Source organism: Heterocephalus glaber, unplaced genomic scaffold (assembly GCF_053883595.1).
Source record: "Heterocephalus glaber isolate CG9 unplaced genomic scaffold, H.glaber_assembly_v1.0 deba00001538, whole genome shotgun sequence".
NCBI lineage: Eukaryota > Metazoa > Chordata > Mammalia > Rodentia > Bathyergidae > Heterocephalus > Heterocephalus glaber.
This window is the reverse complement of record NW_028258333.1, coordinates 4,469,408-4,490,983: the sequence shown is the minus strand read 5'-3', so window position 1 is coordinate 4,490,983 and position 21,576 is coordinate 4,469,408. Positions and strand designations below refer to the sequence as shown.

The 21,576-nt window shown below is 51.6% G+C and overlaps 1 protein-coding gene across 2 annotated transcripts in view; it reads left to right on the top strand.

The window, feature by feature from the left end:
• The window catches only part of Ankh (ANKH inorganic pyrophosphate transport regulator), a 131,553-nt gene that overhangs the window by 99,477 nt on the left and 10,500 nt on the right, over positions 1–21,576 (top strand). Inside the window, exons 6-9 of one of the 2 annotated variants that reach the window (XM_021258627.2) lie at positions 1,160–1,294; positions 3,183–3,275; positions 7,230–7,325; positions 9,048–20,602. In XM_021258627.2, the coding sequence (XP_021114286.1) occupies positions 1,160–1,294; positions 3,183–3,275; positions 7,230–7,325; positions 9,048–9,224 (501 nt within the window). In that variant the 3' untranslated portion in view covers positions 9,225–20,602. Of the gene's footprint in view, positions 1–1,159; positions 1,295–3,182; positions 3,276–7,229; positions 7,326–9,047; positions 20,603–21,576 lie in introns of those variants that run through there. The other variant, XM_004845197.3, reaches the window with a different exon arrangement.

The window sequence follows — 21,576 nt, the reverse complement described above, 5'->3', positions numbered from 1 at the left end:
AAGTCAGACACATAACCTTTTACAGGTGGCCAGATATTCTGTCCATCATGAATATAAACAGTATCCGATTGCTGTGCATCTTTTCCTGCACATAGGTAGTGGACCTCATTGCGGGTTTTCGGTCTAGCTGTAGGCCGGTGTGAATGATCATACAGAACCCCGAGTAACCACTGCACTGTAGGCCACTGCGCCTGGCCCCCTCTGACCACACAGTGCTTCCATCCTGCCAAAGCAGTAATCGTGTTGACCACTCTCCTCCATCCAAGGCAAAGCCTTCAGTGGACTCCTACCTAGTTATTTCCACCATGAAATGAACCACATCAAATTGGCCTTGACAGTAGCAATCCATCTCTCAACATTGAGCCACAAGCAAAGGGAGATAAAGTGGCTGAGATGGCTCCGTGATGCACCTCTGACCCTCTTGAATAATCAAAACCCAGATTGTGTGGTGAAAGCCTGGCCTTGGAGGTGGCATCTGCTGTGGCTGCAGAGGCTCTAAGAAATGCCTGGTGCTTTACCATGCTTTTATTTTGTTTATGCTTCTAAACAGATCGTGTGACTTACTGTGAAAACTCTGAGAATCAGAACCTCTGGAGCCAATTTACACAGTGCTGAAATAATTAGGCACATTTCTATATGCTGACTGATTCAGAATAGATGATAATACTTTTTATTTGTAAGACTTACCTCCCACTGACATGGCTTCTAGCCAGTCACTGTGGTGACATAAACAAGGGCTGTTTCTCAGGCCATGAAGCTGGGTTCTGCCTTGACTAGACATTCCCTGTGTAGAAAGCAGTGGTTGGGATCCATCAGCGTTCAGTGTGCTTTGATTTCACACTACTTGGCGATTGTCTGAACTGATTCCTAATGAGACTGTCCATTTTATTTTAATTCAACATGGCTTTTCAGGGAGGCTTTTCCTTGTATTACTGTTAAGTGCAGTGAATCGACTCATGGTTGGCATACAAAGCAAAAGCTTTTGTTCTGAGGGGTGTTTTTCTGTTCTACTTCTAGAGCTTAGTGAACTTTCTGCCTCCGCTTCTTTTTTTTTTTTTTTTTGTTACCGGGGATCGAACTCCGGTCCTTGCGCTTGCGCAGCAGGCAGTGAAACCACTGAGCTAAATCCCTGGCCCTCTGTCTCCGTTTCTTAATGCAGGGAGATGCAACAATCAGAAAGATGCTGAGCTTCTGGTGGCCTTTGGCTCTGATTTTGGCCACGCAGAGGATCAGTAGGCCCATTGTCAACCTCTTTGTTTCCCGGGACCTTGGTGGCAGTTCTGCAGCTACGGAGGTAGGTGATTTGGGGGGTGTGGGCACTTGTCATAGCCTGGGGGTGGGGGCGGCTAAGACTTGTTTGTGGCTCATTCCAAGAGCTCCGGTAACTGCAGCTCTAGACTGTGTGACGCAGTCTCCCTGGCAAGCTGGAGGCACTCACCGAGAGCCCTTCGATTCTGTGTTCTCGTGGCCGTGGGGGGAGACATCCACTGCACCCTCTCACAGAGGCACAGAAAGGAGATATTGAAGGGGCGGAGCCACCCAGGAGCTGAGCTAGTACCAATGCAGGCTTTAACTCCCACCCCGGGGCTTTTCCATGTCTCCATGGCGTCCACGTGGGGCCTCTGCTGGAGCTGCACAGGACAGTGGAACATGCCGTGTGGGGCCAGCAGTGACAGTGCCTCGAGGGAGCAGGGCCTCTGTTTGGACCCAACCCACTGTCACCTGCTTGTGGCCACCCACTCCTGTGCCACCCAACCCAGCAGGACTCCATGTGGTGTTTGGCAGTCTGCCTCTCTCCCAAAGACGATCCCTGTATCCACGCGCTCGGAACCCAAGCAGTGTATCTGGAAACTGGCAGCGACTCCAAAGAACGAGTTGACTCACTTTTTCCCCCTTTCAAGTTGGGTATGAACAAACAGAGTGACTTCACTTGTTCCCCCTCCTCTGCCTCCTGGAGAATTAACTCAGGCTCTGGCCCCACCCGCCGGTCCTGCAGGAGGCTGGTGGCTGCTCATTAGGGCCTCCTGTGTACACGTGGCTGTGCGAAGGAGTGGCTGAGCCCTGGACTGCGCTGTCAGCAGGTCCCCGGCCGGGGGCATTGTGCCAGTTTCCATGTCCTGGGAAGCAGCTAATGTTGGCAGGGAAGCAGCAGCCCATAAATCAAAAACAGAATGCTTTCTCTTGCCTCAGTTTGTTCCCGGAGTTTGTTTTTAGAATCATGGATATCATCTTGGGTGGCTTCTGTAACACAGCAGCTTCTTAGGTTGAGGATGTAAAATTTCCCAGTAAAAAGCATGGGACACCCATGACCTGTGTGCTAGAATCCCATCTTTGCTTTCAAACAGACAAAAAGGGATGTCTCTGTACTAGCACCATTTGAAAGCTGCCAGCAGTGGCGTAGAAGCGCAGCATGTGGGTGCAGGGCTGAACTTTGGGGACCATCTGCTTATGCATCAGGCATTGTGTGCATTGCCTGGGCTCCCGTCACCCCCGTCACGTGGGGGGCTTGCCTGTGTTCTTCACATGCTGGCCACTGCTCCTCTATTCTTTAAAGGAGATGAAGCCTGGCTTCCTCCTTGACTGATGAGTTAAAGAGTTGAACTTTGCCACGCTGAGCACGAGATGCTATTTTCATTTTTCTTCCTTTTCATGCATATAAGAGAAGAAACTCATTTTCATGGAAACACATCAACAGCTGTATGAAACATTTATGAGCTTTATTAAATTAAACCTTAACTCAGGCCGTACCAAGTGAGCAGCCTGGAAGGAGTTGAGTTGGAAAGCAAGAGTGGCAGAAAGCCATCAACAGATGTATAATGTCAGCCACCTCAGAAGATGAAGATGAAGAGGTGTGCCCCGGGCGGAGACTCTGGAGAGCAGTGAGGACTCCCAGTTTCATTCTGAGATGGAGAACTGGGCTGGACTGGAGGGCCCTCAGTGGCACAGTGGAAAGAGCAAAGACTCCAAGGAACCGGGGTTGAAACCTTGGCTTCTCCAGCCAGGGCTCTGGACCTGCTTCTCACTGGGTTCTCCCGTGTCGTCTGCGCTCCGGCCAATCCTGTGCCAGCTGATGCTGGTCACCCAGTGTAGGGGGTCTGCCGCTGGCCCTGTTACCGGCGTGGCAGCTGCTGGAGGACCTTCTCCCAGTGTCCACACTAACGCTGCCCTCTCTTCTCTTGCAGGCTGTGGCAATTTTGACAGCTACGTACCCTGTGGGCCACATGCCGTACGGCTGGCTGACGGAAATCCGCGCTGTCTATCCTGCTTTTGACAAGGTGAGGCCTGTGCGGAGTAGTGTCAGAAACATGCTTTTTGAAGTTACCGTTTGGTAGACGGAGGCCTCCGAAGAGGCACTCGCCGTTCCTTGAGCCCAGCTCCTTTTGTAAGGTTAACAGAGGTCAGGGCTGTTGAAGGTAGCTGTGGAAACTGTCCCTGTGAAAACAACAGGTTGAGGTGAAGTTTACCTCCATGCCGAGCCTGTCATGCTTTTCCAAACTGAATATTCCTCTGGCCATTTTTTAGGTTGTTCCTATTTTGAAAAATTACTTGCTTGCAAAAGGGAAGATAAACTCTTAAAAATATTAAATATGTTAGATTGTGTTTCTGTAGCTTATTTCTTTATTCACCTAGCACCTTACTATCTCATAGCAGGTGGCAGAGGTGCAGACACAAAGCTGGGGCCGGAGCTCGCAGGCACACGGCTGTCTTTCTATGCCTTCCTGCTTGCACACATGGTCTGTGCAGCAAGACTTTGTCAGCTTGGTTCTGGTGGGGCAGACTTATTCCGGCTGAAAACCTGTGGACAGCAGCTGTGTCCTCCCCCAGCTGCTGGCCCCAGAAAGGGAGAGAGGCACATAACTATTATGATCTCGGTGGGGACATCCTGGGTTTCATTCAGTAAATGTCTGTTTCATTACAACTCCTTTATTGGAACCTGTAGGCTTTTACCTTCAAACAAATAGTAACACAACCTACCAAAAAGTAGCACATGGTGTTTGTTTGTTTGGGCTTTTTTAGTTCTTTTACTGGTACATTTTAGGTATACAATTCATTTACATTTATCATTGGGTGCTTGTACCTGTACATGACGTATCTTAGTTCTTATTTTTTCCCCATTACCTGTGTGCCTTTCACCCCCTCCACCCTTCTCTATTTACATAGATTTCATTTCCATTTTTTTTTCTTTTCTCATAGTTTTTCCTTTCCCTCTTTTCCTTTCCCCTTCCCCTCCCTTCACTCCTTCATCTTTGGACCATTTATACTATCAGTTTCTCACACTAGAGAAAGTATTCGGTATTTACACATGTGTGTCCTATTTATTTCACTTAAAAGTATCGCCTCGATATGCATCCATTTAGCTATAAATGACTCTAGTTACTCATTCTTTATGGCTGAGTAGTACTCCATTTTATTAAAAAAACCACATTTTCTTTATCCAGTCTCCAGTTGATGGGCAATTGGGCTGCTTCCAAGCTTTAGCTATTACAAACTGTGCCACTATAAACATGGGTGCACATATATCCCTGTGGTATGATTCTTTAAATTCTTTGGGGAAGATCCCCAGCAGGGGAATAGCTGGGTCAAATGGGACTTCCAGTCCTAGTTCTTTGAGGCATCTCCATACTGATTTCCACAGTGGTTGCACACGGTGTTTTAAATGGAAAAGAAGAAAATAGCCTGCCGCTTGCACCATTAATACATGTTGTTTTGCCTTGAATTTCCATAGTGTGGGCTCAGGGCCCTTCCTGATACTGTTTTCTCTTATCCCACAAAGAGCCCCATGCAGGGAGGAGAGGAAAAGCCTTCAGCAGGTCAGAGGTCCCCAGCAAGTCAGCTCTGGCAGAGCAGGCAGCCTTGGCTTGGAACCTGCACCTCCCCTGTCCTGTCCTCAGCTTGCCTGGGCACAGAGCCCTCAGAAGCCACTCAGGCAAGGGCAGGCCACAGGCTGCCTTCGCCCCCTTTCCTTCCTGCAGCTGCCTGCTTCTGACATGCCCCCTTTAAACTGGGTATGAGCTTTGGGAAGTACACCCCTGTACCCCACCTTGCACGCTGGACCAAGGGCGCCCCCCCAGCCTCTCGGGGAGTGGGAGTGGACCTCCTCAGCTGTCTGTCCGTTAGCACCTGACACCTGCTGCAGACACATGGGATACCTGGGTGCAGAGCTTCTCCCAAGAAATGCTTCTGACTGCGCCCCAGGGGCCCAGAGTCACCGACAAGAGAGCAGGCATTCTGTGTGCAGTGGGTTTAATGCAGTCTCCACGCAGAAATCACTGTTTTCCTTTCAAGGAACATACTATAGGGAGTTAAATTCTAGAAAACCAAAATGGATGGAAGTCTTGCCAAATTTCGGTTCGAGCTCTAGAGAATAAGATTGTGTAATGCAGCTTGCTGACAAGAGCATTTGCTGAAGTGGCAGCGCCTCCTGGCTGGAAAAACCCCAGCTGAAGCTGGTTCAGGCCGCCTGGAATAATAAAGCTTAGCAATACCATACTATATGGCTTCAGTAGGAGCCTCCCAGAACAATACTGTTTTATTTCTAACCACAAAGGTGAGAAGCTATGAAAAATTCCTTTAACGAGCGTACCTCTGGCCAGAAACTGGGTTACTCAGAATCCTTTTAAAACCTCGCCCTTTGTATCCATGCATGCCAGTGAGCAGCACCAAGCCACTTAGGGGAATCCCGTGCAGTCCCTGACATCTCAGGCTCTCTATGAAGACTCCCTGAATGTGCTGCCTTGGCTGTGGAAGTCCTCATCCTCTCCATGGGTTCCAGGATAAGCGATTCAAAATCTCTCACTTGCATGTGGTGATTTTAGCTAAGTATGAACTGAGAGCTTTCCACCGGTGCAGTTCTCATCTGTGAACAGTGTGTTTCTGAGCATATCGGCCAAGCCAAATGAAGCATCCCTGCTAATCTAGTGATGCCGGCATTTGTTTCCAACACGTGTCCCCGCCGGGGCTCCAGCACATGGGTGCAGGTACACTGTGCATGTGGCCGGGTTGCCTGACTCTCAGAGTGCCCTGTCTCACAGCAGCAGGGCACCCCAGATGGGTGGAGACAGAGAGCCCCAGCACGCTGGACGTGTGCCCTTCTCTGGCAGCAGCCCGTTAGTCAGAAAGGCAGCTGTGCTTCAGAGAGGGCACTTAAGAAAGTCGTGTAGAGCTTTGTGCTGCGGTGTCCTCGAGGGGAAGGGAGGACAGATTCTGTAGCCCCAGCCTCCACACTGAGGGAAATCTCGCCCTTCCCAGCAGGGTCCCGAGCAGCTGTGTCGTTGTTCGTTGCCTTAGCCTGGGTGCGGAGCCCAGTGTCGAGGTTGTTTCTGTCTGTCGGCTCTGGGCTCATTGGCTCGATAATAAGGCAGGGGTTCTCTTCCCTGCTGATTTTCCTGGCCCTGGGGCCAGAACATGGGATGGAGCAAGGTTGTGTGGCAGTGAGACCCAGAGAGCCTCAGATTGGTGACCTACCAGAGGACATCCGGGCCGTTGGACGAATTCACTTACAGCCGTTATAACAGATGCTCTCCGGGAGCCTCTGCTCGAGAAAGATTGTGGCACCAAGCGCTTCGGAGCCCGGGAGGCAGTGGGCACAGTGCTTGATCTCAGCAGTGCACAGCCCCCCAGGGGATGGGGAGTGTCAGACACGACCCCAAGGATCATCAGGAAGAGAGGCCCAGAGAGAGCTAGAAGCCAGGGGTCACAGGTAGGCTGCAAAGGGCATGGGCCCTGAAGAGACTGCTGTTAGGAATCAAGAGACCAACAGCAGCAGGAGGAACAAAAGCACCCGTGTGTTGGGGAAAGCAGGGAGTCCTGTTTGGGAGACAAGTGGAGAAATGACAAAGGGAAAGGGTCTGGGACCTTCCAAGCAAGGCCTGGTGCCCAGGGCAATTTAAGTCCGTTTGGTAGGGAAGAGAGCAGCAGAGGCCACCGAGCAGGGCTTGGCACAAAGCAAGACGACCCTGATGACTGGGCACAGCAACTGCAGGCTGCAGGGCCGAGGTCCTGGGCGGGGCGAGGCGGGCAGCCCGGTGCCCGGGGAGGCCTGACTCAGCGCAGAGGCAGTGTGGTGCTTTTGCGTGTGCGAGAATTGATAGCTGTCCAGAGATGGCCTTCCGGGCTGTGCCTTGAATCCACACTCCAGGCGCATCACATAGAACAAGATGCTTGCTGAGATCCCGGGAGTCAGCGGAGGATAAGCCAAGCCCCTCACCCCTGCCGTTCTCTTTCCCCAGAACAACCCCAGCAACAAACTGGCGAACACAAGCAACACAGTCACATCGGCTCACATCAAGAGGTTCACGTTCGTGTGCATGGCCTTGTCGCTGACGGTAAGGGGACCCAGTGCCCCATTCTGTTCTCTCTCTCTCTCTCTCTCTCTCTCTCCCTCCCTCCCTCAGAGGGAATTGCCATTTTCAAGGGAGGACTCTTGTATCCCTGATGTTTGCTGTGCTAGATTCATTACAACCTCTTCCCAACATGTAATTGACTGCTCTTCAAGGAGGTCATATTTAGGGGGGAAAAAGTCTACTGCTGTATTTCTCAGGACACCTCACATGATCCATGAAGGCAGACTTTGCCTTTAATTTGAATACTGCTCTTGTCTCGCTAAGGAATTTCCAACTCATTTTCTGAACATCCAAAGTCAGCTTTATAACCATCGCAGTCCTTTCCCCAAATGGAATCGGTATTATTTCAGTTTCCCTGTAAAAGTTCCTCTCCTAACCGCCCTATACTGGTGCAGCCAACTTACTTGTCCTGATTTGCCTGGCCCCTACTGGGTCTCAAGCCCTGTCTCTCTTCGAGGATATGGCTGTGAAGGACTGGGTGACACTGAGCCGTCACCAGCATCTGCCGGTGTCTGGGTACACATCCTTGAATAGGCAGCACACACTCTCCCTCTACCAGCTCCCATGGCCAAGTCCCATGCGTGAGGTCGTGTTCCAAAGTACGGGAAGAATATGTGCATGGTATGTAAGATGGTTTATGACAGGTATCACCAGCAGCAGAAAACCCAACAGTTACAAGCACCCTCACGTGGCAGACTGTGCCCTTCGGGGTGTAACGATGGAGACCATGATGATAAAGAGAATTATGTGTTTTCTGTCTTGCTCTGTTTTGTTTTTGTAATTCTAGGGATCTTTGCACTGAGCTACATCCCTGGCCATTTTTCTGTTTTTATTTTGAGACAGGGTCTTGCTAAGTTGCCCCAGCTGGGCTCAAATGCAGTCTCCTGTCTCAGCCTCCCATAGTGCTGGGGTTATAGGCATGCACCTGCACCCAGCTGAATTATGGCCATTCGTTTCCCTTGTTTGTTGTTGTGGCTACATCTGTCCTATTAAGTCCTGTTCGACACCTCCATTTGTATACACGATGTCAGTGATTTCCAGAAAGGCCCGGGTCAGTGCAGTGATGCTCATAACTAACCAGCCCTGTAGCTGAGGCCTGAAGTGTTAGGCTCTGCTGTGAGCAGAACACAGTACCTCTTGTCCTTACCATATCATAAGAACCATTCAGCTTCATGAACTGCATTCATAGCCCTTCAAATTGAGTCCTGCACATGTTTTAGGCCTTTAATGGACATTGTTGCAAAACCCACAGCTTAATATTTGCTCATTGGTCCAACAGCTGAATGGACTGTGATAGGGAGAGCAGGAGATGCCCCACGCACCACCGAGGGATGACCTCATGCTCTCAGCCAGCCCTCCAGGGCTGCCCCTCCCGCTGCGTCCTGTGAAATGCGGGTGTGGGAAGCCCAGTCCTCGGCCTCTTCGCTGGGTGGGTGGGGGATTTCTGACAGCAGTGTCTGCTGGAGTTAGACTGGTGACCCCAGGCAAACCCTCTCTTCCTTTACGGGCATTCTCTCTTCCTGTGGCGTACAAGTTTTTCCATGGTTCCCTAAAATATTGGCAAAACACGGAACAACTCTGAAACAGTTTAAAAGAGCATTTTAGGGAAAAACAGAGAAGTTTCTATTCCAGAGCAGACCTCGGCTTTTGGAGTCAAAAGTTGAGTTGAGTCTGAAGCCAGATTCTGTGACTTGACTCTCGCAGGCCCGGGAAGTTGGCAGCTCTCCACTGTGGCCGCCTGCCACTGGAAGTCACTCCTGTCTTCTCTCGCTGTGTAGACAACTTCCCACAGCAAGTGTTGAGTACAGTAGAGGACTTGACTTCATCGGGTGCAAGGACAGCCCTCTCTCGTGGTTCATGGGCATCAATTTGTACTGCTAAAAAATTATTCTGCAGCAAGTTTGTTTAACATAATGATAATTTAGGATCGAAAGAAGTGATTACACATCTCCCAAGTCAAGGTTTTATTTCTTAGATTATTCTAATTCTAGGTCTCTGTAGCTAGAAGTATCTCAAGGTAAATTTTCACTCAGAAATAAAGACTCAGAGGGCCAGGGATTTAGCTCAGTGGTTCCAGCGCCTGCCTCGAAAGCACAAGGTCCCAAGTTCAATCTCTGGTACCCTCCCCCCACCCCAAAAAAAGAAAGAAAGACTCAGAACTCTTTGTTGGAGGGGAACTTGGAGAACACTAGTCAGAACCTGTGATTTTTCAGAAAAGGAAATGACTCGGGACACGGAAATCGTCCAAGTACCCAGTAGTAGAACTGGCTGGAACTCAGCCTGTGGGCCCTGTCTGGTGAATGACACTGTCTCCAAAGAACAGGAACAAGGACAGGGTGCTTGGCACCGTGTTGGAAGGAATGGCAGCTTCCCCAGCACTGAAAAGTGTGGCGAGTGAGCGTGCAGCTCATGAAGTATCTCGCGTCTGGTGTCCTCACAGCAGTTCCGGCGATGGAGCCGATCAGACTTGTCATTAAAAGGCACATAAAGGGGCCAGGGATTTAGCTCAGTGGTTTCGCCCCCTGCTGCACAAGCACAAAGACCCGAGTTCGATCCCCAGTACCAAAAAGAAAAAAAAAGGCACATAGAAAATAGGTAAAGCAAGATTTCTCCAAAGTTAAGCGTTAAACTGTCACTATAGCGCATGCATAGCTTTTTAGTATATGTGCTGCCGAAGTTGGCACACACACCCATAGCTTCTTATGTCACTGCCATATTCATCGTCACTCTTACTCCCTAAACTTCATAACACAGGTCTGTGATGCAGCCCCCAGGCCTGCGATTGTGCTGACACCGGGAGGGGACACAATAATCAACCAATTCTTTCGCATGGGTAAGGGTCACAGAGGCACCCACACTGCTGTGGTGGGATTCAGAGGTGGGGTCGAGCCCCAGCACCACACACACCACTTAGCAAGTGACAATCTGCTTATCTATGCTCATTTTATCCTATCTTAAAGCTCTTAAAAGGCCGTTTCCTATTGAGTCTATTTTAATTTCTTTACTTTATAAACATCTTAATGTCTGGAAATAAACATAGCAGAAGTCACCAGAATACTCAAGAGCATCATGCTTCATGTTCTTTCCAGGGTATGTCTTTTTTCCAGTCCTTTTTTCAGTCTTTGCCCTGACTTCATCCTAAGCTTTTTTTATTTTGAGGTAGAATTTCACTGAGTTTCCCAGCCTGGGCTGGAACCTACAGTCCTCTTGTGTCAGCCTCCTAGAATGCTGGAATTAGAGGCATGAGCACCACAGCAGGCTTGCAGCATATGATTTTATGTACAAAGTAGGAGCTTCACAATGATTCACTCTGGGTTCAAGTCTGACTTTGCCTGTGAAAAATAAGGCTACACCACATTTGACACTTAATTAGAGGTGGAATACTGCAGTATATCTGTATTTATTTATTCCCTGTTACAGATTTTTCAGCTTAAAGTTAGATGACCTCTTCCTGCTCTAAAACTTTGTTCTGTGGTCATACTTTCTCCCAAAAGCTACCTTTAAATCACTGCATCTTAAGAAAAGCAGCCAATGCCACCCCCCCACCCCCGCCGCAGCAGAGGAGGAGCGGCAGGGAGGCAGGAGCATTTCCGTTTCCTGCTCCTGTTCCTGCATCTTGCTTACAGTCCCGTGCACACTCAGGTGCTGACTGACCTCTTCAGACCATCAGATGGGGCCAGGGCGTCTTTAATCCCTCCAAAAGATTCCCTTCAAAACTGCAGATCGTTGGGCGGATGCCCCCGAGTAGCAGTGAGGCAGTGGCCGTAATGCAGACTGAGGTCAGCCAGGTGGCCGCAGACCAGCCAGCTGCTCTCTGGGGTGAAGGAAGACCCGGGGACGCCGCTGGCCGGACAGCTCGGGAGGGCGTGCATGTCACAGAAAGCAGCCTTGTTGCTGACTGAACCGCAGGTGCGTGATCCAGGTGTAAAGGGAGAGGCAGAGCCTTGGGGAGCAGGCGGCCCCTAGGCCTGACCTTCCTGCAGAGCTGTGGTCCCGTCACGCATGTCCTAAAAGGCTTTTTCTCTTGGCGGGCCGTGTGGGGTCACAGCCTGGGAAGGGGGCAGTGAGTGCCCTTGAGAAGGGAGCCTCCTTAATTAGGGAAGGCAGCATTCTGGCAACTCTGAGCCTGCGGAAACTGCTCTCAAACCGTGAGGTCTGTCGTGGTCCCTCCCAGACTCGAGATTTGGGAGTAAGATGGAAAGCGCTAACCGGCGTGGGACTCATCTGCCAGACAGTGCTGTTGGTGGGAAAAGTGTTCAGGTGGGTGTCAGAACACCAGGCCAGTTTGGTGAAAGCCAACATGTTGGGCAGCTAAACTCACCAAATTTGCCTCTTTACCCAAAACATTTCAAAAAACAAAGCTGGGTGTGTTGGCACCCAGCTGTAATCCCAGCACTCTCAGGAGGCTGAGGCAGGAGGATCACCGAGAGTTCGAGGCCAACCTGGGCTACATAATAAGTTCAGGGCCAGCCTGAACTACAAAGTGAGACCCTGTCTCAAAAAACAAAACAAAACAACAACAAAAAAGCTCTTTCTGTAGTTTATACCAAATCATATTAAACAGCAAAGTGTTAACCGTTTGGCCGCTTCTAGTTGACCAGTTTGCATTTTGACTTCACAGACAGCACCTTAAGAGCACTTGATGCCGCTCTTCTCAAGCTCCCTGCTGCATTAGCTATGGGCAGCTGGTGCCCAGAGCCAGGAGAAGAAGCCATGCGGGCACAGGCCTGGCTGCTGCTGCGGCGTCCGGGGGGCTCCTGGCGAATGGGCAGGGCTGCAAGGGACAGGGGTCGCCCACACCTCCATGCCCAGCACCCCGTGCGCCAGACCCAGAGGAAGCCGGAGGAGGGGACAGAGGATCAGGGAAGGGAGACTGCATGCCAGAGAGATGGAGAAACCACGGTCAGAACGAACGGGGAGCTCGCCACCGAACGATGGAGCGAGATGGGGCGGGGCAGAGACGCGGTCAGGGCACAGCTGAGGGTCCGGAGCTCACCCAGGCCGGGCTCTGCCAGTCCCTCCGGTCCCAGTGCCGTGACTCTAGAAGAGATTGTGAAGACAGATTTTCTTTTTTTTTTCAGTTAATTTTATTGGTACATGTTAGGTGTACAATATCATGACATTCATCATGGGAAATCTGCACCTTTCCATAGTCTCTCTGGTTCTTGTTTTTCCCCCTTCCCCTGCCCTCCCCTCAACCCCTCCATCCCTCCCTAGCTACAAAGACTTTGTTTCCATTTTTCTTTTTCTCATATTAATCCCATTCCTTTCTTTCCTTTCCCCTACCCCTCCCACTTCCCCTTCCCCTTTGCCCCTTTTCTTCCTATTTCACATTATCTATTATACCTTTTAGTCCTTATTTACACTTTCAGTTTCTCACACTAGAGAAACTATTCAGTATTTACACATGTGTGTCCTAGTTATTTCACTTAGTTTATTGCCTCAATGTGCATCCATTCAGCTATAAATGTCTCTAATTTCTCATTTTTGATGACTGAGGAGTACTCCATTTTATTTTAAAAAAACACATTTTCTTGATCCAGTCTCCAGTTGATGGGCATTTGGGTTGCTTCCAAGTTTTAGCTATTACAAACTGTGCTGCTATGAACATGGGTGCCATATATCACTGTGTTATGATTCTTTTAATTCTTTGGGGAAGATCCCCAGCAGTGGAATAGCAGGGTCAAATGGGACTTCCAGTCCTAGTTCTTTGAGGTATCTCCATACTGATTTCCACAGTGCTTGCACCAGTCTGCACTCTCACCAGCAGTGGAGCAGTGTTCCTCTGTCCCCAATCCAAAAATGGGCATGTGAAATGAACAGACATTTCTCAGACAAAGAAGTAGAAATAGCAAATAAATATATGAAAAAATGTTCAACATCACTGCTCATTCAAGAGATGCAAATGAAAACAATGCTGAGATTCCACCTCACCCCAGAAAGAATGGCTGCCATCACGAAATCAACCAATAACAAATGCTGGTGGGGCTGTGGAGACAGATTTGCAAGAGTAGTAAACTGGACAAATTGATGGTTGGCTGAATGGATTATTTCGCAGGGCATTTGGGCTGACCCAAAAATTAGATGGCAGTGACATTTGGTTCAGGAGGATCTGTGAGGGCCACATGATTGTCAGCAGAGTGCACGGGGGCCCCTTGCCCAGCACTCCCGGTGGGGCCTCGGCCTGCTGTAGACACAGGGTTGGTCCGAGTCCAGAGCAGGTGGAAAGGCCACTTCCTCACTGGGAAGGGCTGCCTGTGGGAGAGGGGCAGGGTGTCTGCGGCAGAGCGCAGGGGAAGATGGCACCTCCTCAGCTCCTCTTTCCTCCTTCCTTTTTTTTCTGTGTGTGTGTGTGTATGTGTGTGTGTGTGTGTAGGTGTGTGGTACTTAGGACTGAACCAGCGCCTCCATAAGGAGCTACATTCCTGCTCTATCCTTTGTTTTTCGTTGTTGTTATTGTTGTTCTTGAGACACGGTCTCCATAAGGTGTCCAGGCTTGGCTGGAACTTGCATCCTCCTGCCTCAGCCTTGTGCCGTCATGCCCCGCTTCCTACTCCTCCTTCCCCTCCCCGCCATCTCCTCTCTTTCCCCCTCCTCCTCCTCCCCCTTCTCCTCTGTAATCAACTGTACCCCCTGGAGAACGTAGTCAGGTCCACCTGGCCGAGGGGCTGGATTAGGGCTGTCTGCTTGTGACACGACTCTCGCTAAGAAGCCCAAGGCTACGTTGCCCTTTCAGTTGCCTTGAGGCGCAGCTGTCAGGACAGACTCAGAGCTGTGAGGTCCGGCTGACTGGCACCTGCATAGGCGGCCTGGCTAGACTCCGTCCTTGGAACACTTTGCTGAGCCTGCAGCTCCTGGTGTCGCCCTTGGTCTCTGTGTGCCCAAGGACCTGCGCCTCCTAGGCTCGAAGTGATCACCAGAGCTCTGCGCCTCCTCCGTCTTGTCTTGAGATCCCTCCTACCCATTTTCCTCCCCATTCCAGGTTGCAGGGTCCTCGGTCTTGGTTGGTCGTGTGCTGCGGCGACAGAACAGCAGACTGTGCTGTTTATAATGGACAGAGGTTTATTGTTCTGGTTCTGGCGGCCAGAGGTCCCAGAGGGAGGGAGGGCAGCATCCGGCGTCACCCTGGGGCAGAAGGGCAGGGAGAAGAGGGAGCAGGAAAGGGGCCTTTCACAGGGACCGCCATGAGGCGCCCATCCACCTCTGAGGACAGAGCCCGCACGCCGAATGCCTCTTCAGGTCCCCCTTCAGGACCCTTAAGAGTGACTGTTGGACTGCCATGTGAGTCTGGGGACACCCTGCAAACCAGGGCCCCCTCGTGGAGAAGGAGGGTTTGGAACTCACCTCGGCCCGAAGGCCCTTCCCCTTCTCCTCCTACGCAGAGCACTGTTTGGAGGCACTGTGCCTCGACCTGGGCTCTTTGCGCACTCAGCCTGTCACCGCTGACCACTGTCACCCGGTCCCTGGGCGGTGCCTGACTCCGGAGCCACCCCAGCTGCCCACTCCCAGGCCATCTGGGAAGCAAGTGCGCCCGCTCTGGCCCTACAGGCCCCCCAGTGTCCTCCACCCCAGCTGCTGCTCCTGGGTCACCCGGCCTTTCACAGCCCGCCTGGGCCCCTCCATCCGTCATCACGGCTGCACCTCAGTGCCACCGTGCTTTCTGGCGGGCAGGTGCCTCCTCCTGCCCCCTCCCAGGTAGACAGCGCCCTGCGATGCGGCCACATTGGCACCGTTGGATCCGCCCAGGAGAGCGGCAGGTCTAGCTGTCAGCCTCTCGGGGCAGCGGCCTTCTCCTGCCCCGTCAGAATTAGACCAGTCAGGCTGTCACCAGGTGGGATCCAAGGAGGACCCTCAGAGAGGAAATGGGCACCTCAGCTCTCCCCATGGAGGAGGTTTGTGGGCGTTCAACATAGGAAGGGAATTTCAGGATGAGTCGGGGAGCGGCATCAGCAGACTTTAGAAGCCAGAGTTAGGAAGTAAGGGATTACAGAAAAAAAGCGCATGCACTGACAGAGTTCAGACTGGCCCATGACAGCCAGAAGGAACCAGTTTCGTGGGCTGCTGTGGTGGCTGGGGTCTGGCTGATCATTGTCTCCGTCCTGGCTCGTGGCTGGGAGCAATCCCTATGGCTTGAGGAGCGGTTCAGTTCCTGAGAGCTGAGTGTCCTTGCTTGGCAGGGCGCCTCGGTCCTGTCAGTCATGGGGAATCCCCTCTGCTTGGGGACGCTGATCTCCTCATGGGGTGTCCTGTGAGGCTCTGCTTCTCCTGGAACCTGAGGTGATTACAGGTTTGGGAGACACCTAGGGACTCCCCAGGAACTGGACTGTCTAACTGCAGGCTGGCAGCCGGCTGTGCCTGTCGGTCCTGAAAATGACTTTACTCTTGGTGTCCTCAGGCTTGAAGGAGGATGAGACAGACTAGGCACACTGGGGACAAATAGCCGTGTGTTACAGACACTCCTTAAGTGACTACCATGCCTGCTCAGCTCTGTGCACAGGCATCTGACCCAGAGTTTAAGGTTATAAAGGAGACAGATGCAGAAGGAAGGCAGAGATACTGAGCTCCATCCTGTTTTCAGCTACCACTGGGCAACTGCAGGCCCAGCCCCTAGGTCTCCTCACTAGGTTGTTCACCGTCTCGTCCCAGTTTCCCAGGGTCAGCCTGGCTGAGAGGGTGAAGTTGGAGCCTCTGGAGAGAGGAGAGGGTGACCACAGGGTCAGTGGAAGTCCCTTCCCGGGCTCCTTCTGGGGAAAAGAAACCCAGGCATGAACCACTGCACAGCTGACTCCCTCTGCTCACTGCCTCACTGCCCTGCAGAGGCCTGAGGAGCCCAGGTGGCACCCAGGAGCAGGCACTGCACAGCTGCAGAACATCCGGGTCCTAAAGTGTCAGAGCTTCTGGCCTGGGGGCAGGGGGCAGAGAAGGGAGAGAAGGGAGCAGTCGGTTCTCCCTGTGACTCAGGCCCTTTCCCTGAGGTGCAGATATTCTTGGAGGCTCAGTGGTAAAATTCTCGCCTCCCACGCAGGAAACCCAGGTTCAGTTCCCAGCCAGTGTCCAAGAATGCTTTAGGAATGGAATAGGATCTCTCCGAATGATATAGGGGAAATAATGTAACACCCAACCTTTTAGATGTCAAATACACCGAGTTCATGTTCCCCAAAATCAAAGAATGAATTCTGAGGAGCAACAGAGGTTAAGAGTCGGAAATATGTATTGAGAGATATAGCTCCTGGGAGGCAGGAGGGTCCAGAATGGGTTGCCTAGGACTCCACCTCAAAGGGGAAGTTTTACAAAGCACAACCACAAGGGTACCACGTGGGTTAAAGCTCTGATCAACCCATAAGGGTCCAAGAATAGTCGCTTGGGTAATAGTGATCCAATGGGGAAGCAAGTCACGTGGCGATGTCAGGAAGGGCTGGGTCCGAGGGTCTTGGTTACCCACCGAGGTGACTGATATCTGTCTAGACTTCATTAGCCCAGGTCTTCCTGCTTATCTTGTCCCTGGGGAGGTATGTAAGCCTGGTCATTTCCTCTTTATCCTGAGGCCTGGCCTCCAGTAGATGTACCTCCAGTCACAGCTGTAGTGTGTTTGCATCTCCTGCACTGACTCTCTAAGGCCCAGCCCTGACTGCCCATAGAATTTCTACCTTACTTAGCTGTCCAGAATGCAGATCCCCCTACTGTTGGCACTGCCCACAGTGGACAGGTCCTCGGAGCACTCCCTTCAATGCCCCACATAAGGTCTCTGGCTCTGCCTGCTCCAGCCTGCTTCTGCCTCTGCAAGACAGCAGGGTCAGGATACAGACAGTATTTCCAGCACCCCAGTCCCCCAAGGGGAGGACCTGGCCACCACCTGCTTCTGGGGGATCCGAGTCTCGTCCCTAAGTCCCTGTTGACAGATAAGGCAGAAGCAGGGCAGTCAGAGACCTGCCTCTTGTGTCCTCAGTTTCCCCAGGTGGCAGGCTCTTGTCATAATGCAAGGGCCTGTTGTCACTGCACAGGTCGGGACGGACTGCTCCAGCTCCCATCCTTACCTGCTACCCGTGTTTATTCAGTGCTCTGATCTCACCAAGAACTCCCTGGTCTTGATTGCATCTTGTCATCTGGACAAAGCTGCACTTCCGTAAAGCATGTTAATTCTGAGTCCTCAGATTGTGTGCTACAAAGGCCAGAATCCAAGCCCACAGTAAAAACCAAAGCCTTGGCCAGGACTCCCTGTTTCCCATGTTTGAAGCTGGGTTCCCAAGAATGACCAGGCTCACTTTCCTGTCACCAGACTCACCCTCGGGCACAGCTGTCACTCAGCCACCCGGGCCATGTAGGGGCCTGGTCCAGCCCTGGTGCCATGCTGGCCCTTTGTCCCCAACAGAGGCTGCCTGTGTGCGCCTTTGTTTCCGCTGGCCGCCCGCCCCCGCACCGAGGTGGAGACTGCTGCCTCATTGCTCCAGTTATCCCGCTGAGGAAAATGGCTCTCTTGTGCAAGGGGGGTGGAAAAGAGCACCAAGGTAAATGAACAGAGCTCACAGCTTTCTCAGGCCAAGGCACTGTGTCCCGATGGGCAGGAACATTCCAGAGCCTTAGGACATCCCAGAAACCGGAAGAGGTTTATGAATCTCAGAGGTTGAAGTTTCCGCCCACCGTTGGCCAACAGGTAATTTGGGACAAGTCACCGACCTTCTGTGGGGGTCTGTGTTCGCACTGTAGAGGACCAAAGAAGACGGCCAGCATCCCAGGAGGTTCTGAGAGTTACATGAAGTAACCTCCGGAAAGCTCTTGGCCCGTGACAAGTAACTGATTTGGTACGGTCTCTTCCCAGGAAGCTCTTCTCTCCCTTCGCTTCTCTCCGGAAGCATCCGAAGTCCAGCATTTGCTGTTGAAGTCAGCATGCCTTGTAGATTTGAGGGTTTCTTGGTAGTTGGCGGGAGCTCGGGAGAGATTAAAATAAGTAAGACTGGCCCTTAAAGCCCTGCTTAAACCCTCAGAATAAAATGCCTATGCAAGTGCACATGGATATTATTAAGACAGCAAATAGAGGAGCATGTTGTATTAACTTTTGATCTGTTTCAGAATTTTAAATTGTGATGAAGGACATGACCCAGAGTTTTCCGTCACAGCCATTTCTGACTGTGTAGTTGAGTACCTTCATGTGGTCGTGGGGCTGTCACCACCATCCATCGCAGAACTCTATCCTGCTAACTGGAACCTTCCCCCACTCCCTTGGTGGGCTTGGTGCGTGGCGCCCCCTGCTGTTGATGGAGGTTGTTTTCCCCCACCCAGCACCTGTGCCTTGCTAAGAATTTTGGGTGGTCTCAGATCTGAAAGACACTGAGTGTGTACAGGAAGGGTATGCATTTGACAGTCTCATTAAACCTAAACCATGCCAGGACCAATTTACTTTTCTCATTCTATCAAAAATGCTCATTTTTTACCGTGGCAGGTGGTGGTGACAAGGACTCTTGTGGAATTATTCTAGATAGATGTCCGTAAGAAAGATGATTATCAACAAGCCAGGTGGGGAACATTGGGTTCCACATAAACACTATGTCGCATGCTTCTTCAAGCTGCCGATGCAGGACGCCAAGCTCTGCTTCTGTCTGGAACAGGTGGGGGTGACTAGTGAAGCTCTTGCCGGCCCCCTGAGCACTGCCCATTGCCAAGCCCCATGTCCTTCCTCAGGCGCTTCCCTGCCTGCTGCGCTCTGCTCCGCTCCGCTCCCTCCCTCTCGCCGCTGCCCCTCAGGCCTTGTACAAGCCCACCCTGGATCCTTCCTGCGGCAGCCGTGCCAGGGCTGCTGGGCTCCCCGGCTACTGTCCACAGTGTCCAAGTTTGTGTTTCCGCCGCAGTGAGCCGAGCGCGAGGCCTTTCCCCCCAGCCGGGCTCGCCCCAGTGCTGTCCGTCTTGGGGCCCTGAGGGGGGGGGGCTTGTCACGGCGTGGGTCTTAGGAAGGACCTCTGTCTCCCCGTGAGAAACAGGCGTGGACGGCAGGCTCTCTGGAGACGCCTCGCCCCCCTCCCCACGGTGCCACTCAGCCAGCTCCTCTCCGCGCACGCCTCTCCCTCAGTCCTGCTGCTCCCTTACCATCCATGCTTCCAAATCAGACCGTGTCACTGCCTGGCTGGCCAAGCCCTGCAGGCTCTCTTCTAGATTAGAATAGCTCCCCGACGGGGCTGCCTGCTTCTGCCCACCATAGGAATCTGATCATGTCTCTCCTCCACCCACAGCCTGCTATGGTGCCCATCTCTCTCTGAGCAAGAGCAGAGTCATGATGTGATCTGCAGAATTCTTTGAGCGACACACACACACACACACACACACACACACACACACACACAGACACGGCCACCAAGACTACATGCACAGAATTAGAGGGCAAGCAGTGTTCCTGAGGTCCACATCAGCTCTCTGAGAAGCCAGGCAAGAAAGGAGTGTGTATCTTAGCAACCTGCCCTGTTTGGGCCCCTGCACCCCAGCTTTGTCACAGCAGTGTGGCTTCACATGGAGTGGCTGGGAACTGTTGAGATGAGAGCCCCACCACCACCACCACCACCGGAAACAAGACATTTTGCATCCCTGCCACAGGCACACATAAAGACCAACTTTATCCATGAACACTATACATAGGAGTTGCTTTATTTAAAACTGATTTTGTGATTTTTTTTAGACAAGGTCTTGCTGTGTAGTTCAGGCTGGCCTTGAACTCACTATGTAGCCCAGGCTGGCCTCAGCCTCTGGAGTGCTAGGATTACAGGCATGTGCCACCACACCTGGCTTCCCTTGTTTTGTTTTTTTTAATCGGTATTCTTTGTGGAAAAATGAAGTCAATCCCAACTTGCCACCTACAGCTGACTCCACTGTTGACATTTTCCACAGTCCTGTGAACCTCTTACAGCAATAATAGACGCAGACAGGTCATGGGCAGTGTTGGGCCCAGGGAGAAACTCTGGTGCATGGCATGACTTTCTCAGTGAGGGAGGCAGGGTGCTGATTGGCTCCTTGAAGTCAGGTCTTAGTCTTGGTGAGGACAGGTCTGGGGAGTGGCAGACCGCTCTGTGAAGGCCCTGTCCCATGGCAGAGGTCAGGGCAGTGGGGCCCTGCATGTGGAGAAACCTGCATAGAGCAAACTACAGAGAAACCATAGGTTTGGGATTCAAGCCAGGCCAGCAGGCTGCCGAGCCGAACTCCAGGCCGTCCATCTCCTTCTGTTCTGTATTCAGGTTCCCCAACAGCTTTCCCAGTGGCGGACTTAGACCTGAAGAAACTTCTGTTGAGCCTTTCTTTCTGAGTAAAACTCCAAATGAAAATGATGTCGAGGGCAACTATTTAATCCAGAACAGCTGCATGTATTTCCTTTTTCTGTGCAGAGGACAAGACTCTCTCATTTAATGCCAAATCCTGATTATTCAGGATAATGGAGAAAGCCTTGTAAGTTCCTCAGAAATATGGCCCATCCGCTTATGGAAACGAAGCCTCAGCAGAGCACTGGACAGTCTCCCTGTGGGACGGAGCTCTCCAAGGACATGAAGAAGTGGCCACTCACTGCGGTGGGCTTCCATGTTCTGCAGCAGCTGGCTTCTCTGAATCCCAGTCCAAATCCTCAACATGAATTATCCCTGTTAACCTTGACATTGACCACCTGGCCTAGGCAGTGACGTCTGGCGGGTTTCTCGCCTGTGGAGCTGCCTTTTTGCATCTTTCCACACTGTGCTCTTTAGAAGGAAGTTGCCACAGTCGACCCACACTTAAGGGCGCACCCACCCCGGGGAAAAGCCAGTGAAACTCTTGGAATTCTGTGCACATTTGTCCCCTCCTGCATTTGTCTGTTTATATCAGTATGGACTTGGGTGTGTTTACTTTATACTTTGATATATAACTCAAGACTGTATTATTTATTGTGTTGTTGAAACCGTGCCAGTTTTGGCCACTGGGAGCCCTTTTTGTGTCCCCTTGGCATTTCCCATTGCTTTGTTTTGAGCTCTTCCTTACTTTCTAGCACTATAGATACTTCAGGGTGATGATTATCTTGAATAGTCCCAACCCTAGTTCTAGAATGAGTCATTTTTCCACAAGGACCCCTGGTTCCTCTGATTGGAAAATAAATAGGAAAACGAAGACCTGGGCATGGGGTGGGTTGTTCTGTTTTGAAGGCTGCTTCCTAATGAGATGATTTTGACAGCAAACTGCAGCAGAAAACCCAGCCTGCCAGCTGCTTAGAGGAACAAATCCTGTTCGTTGC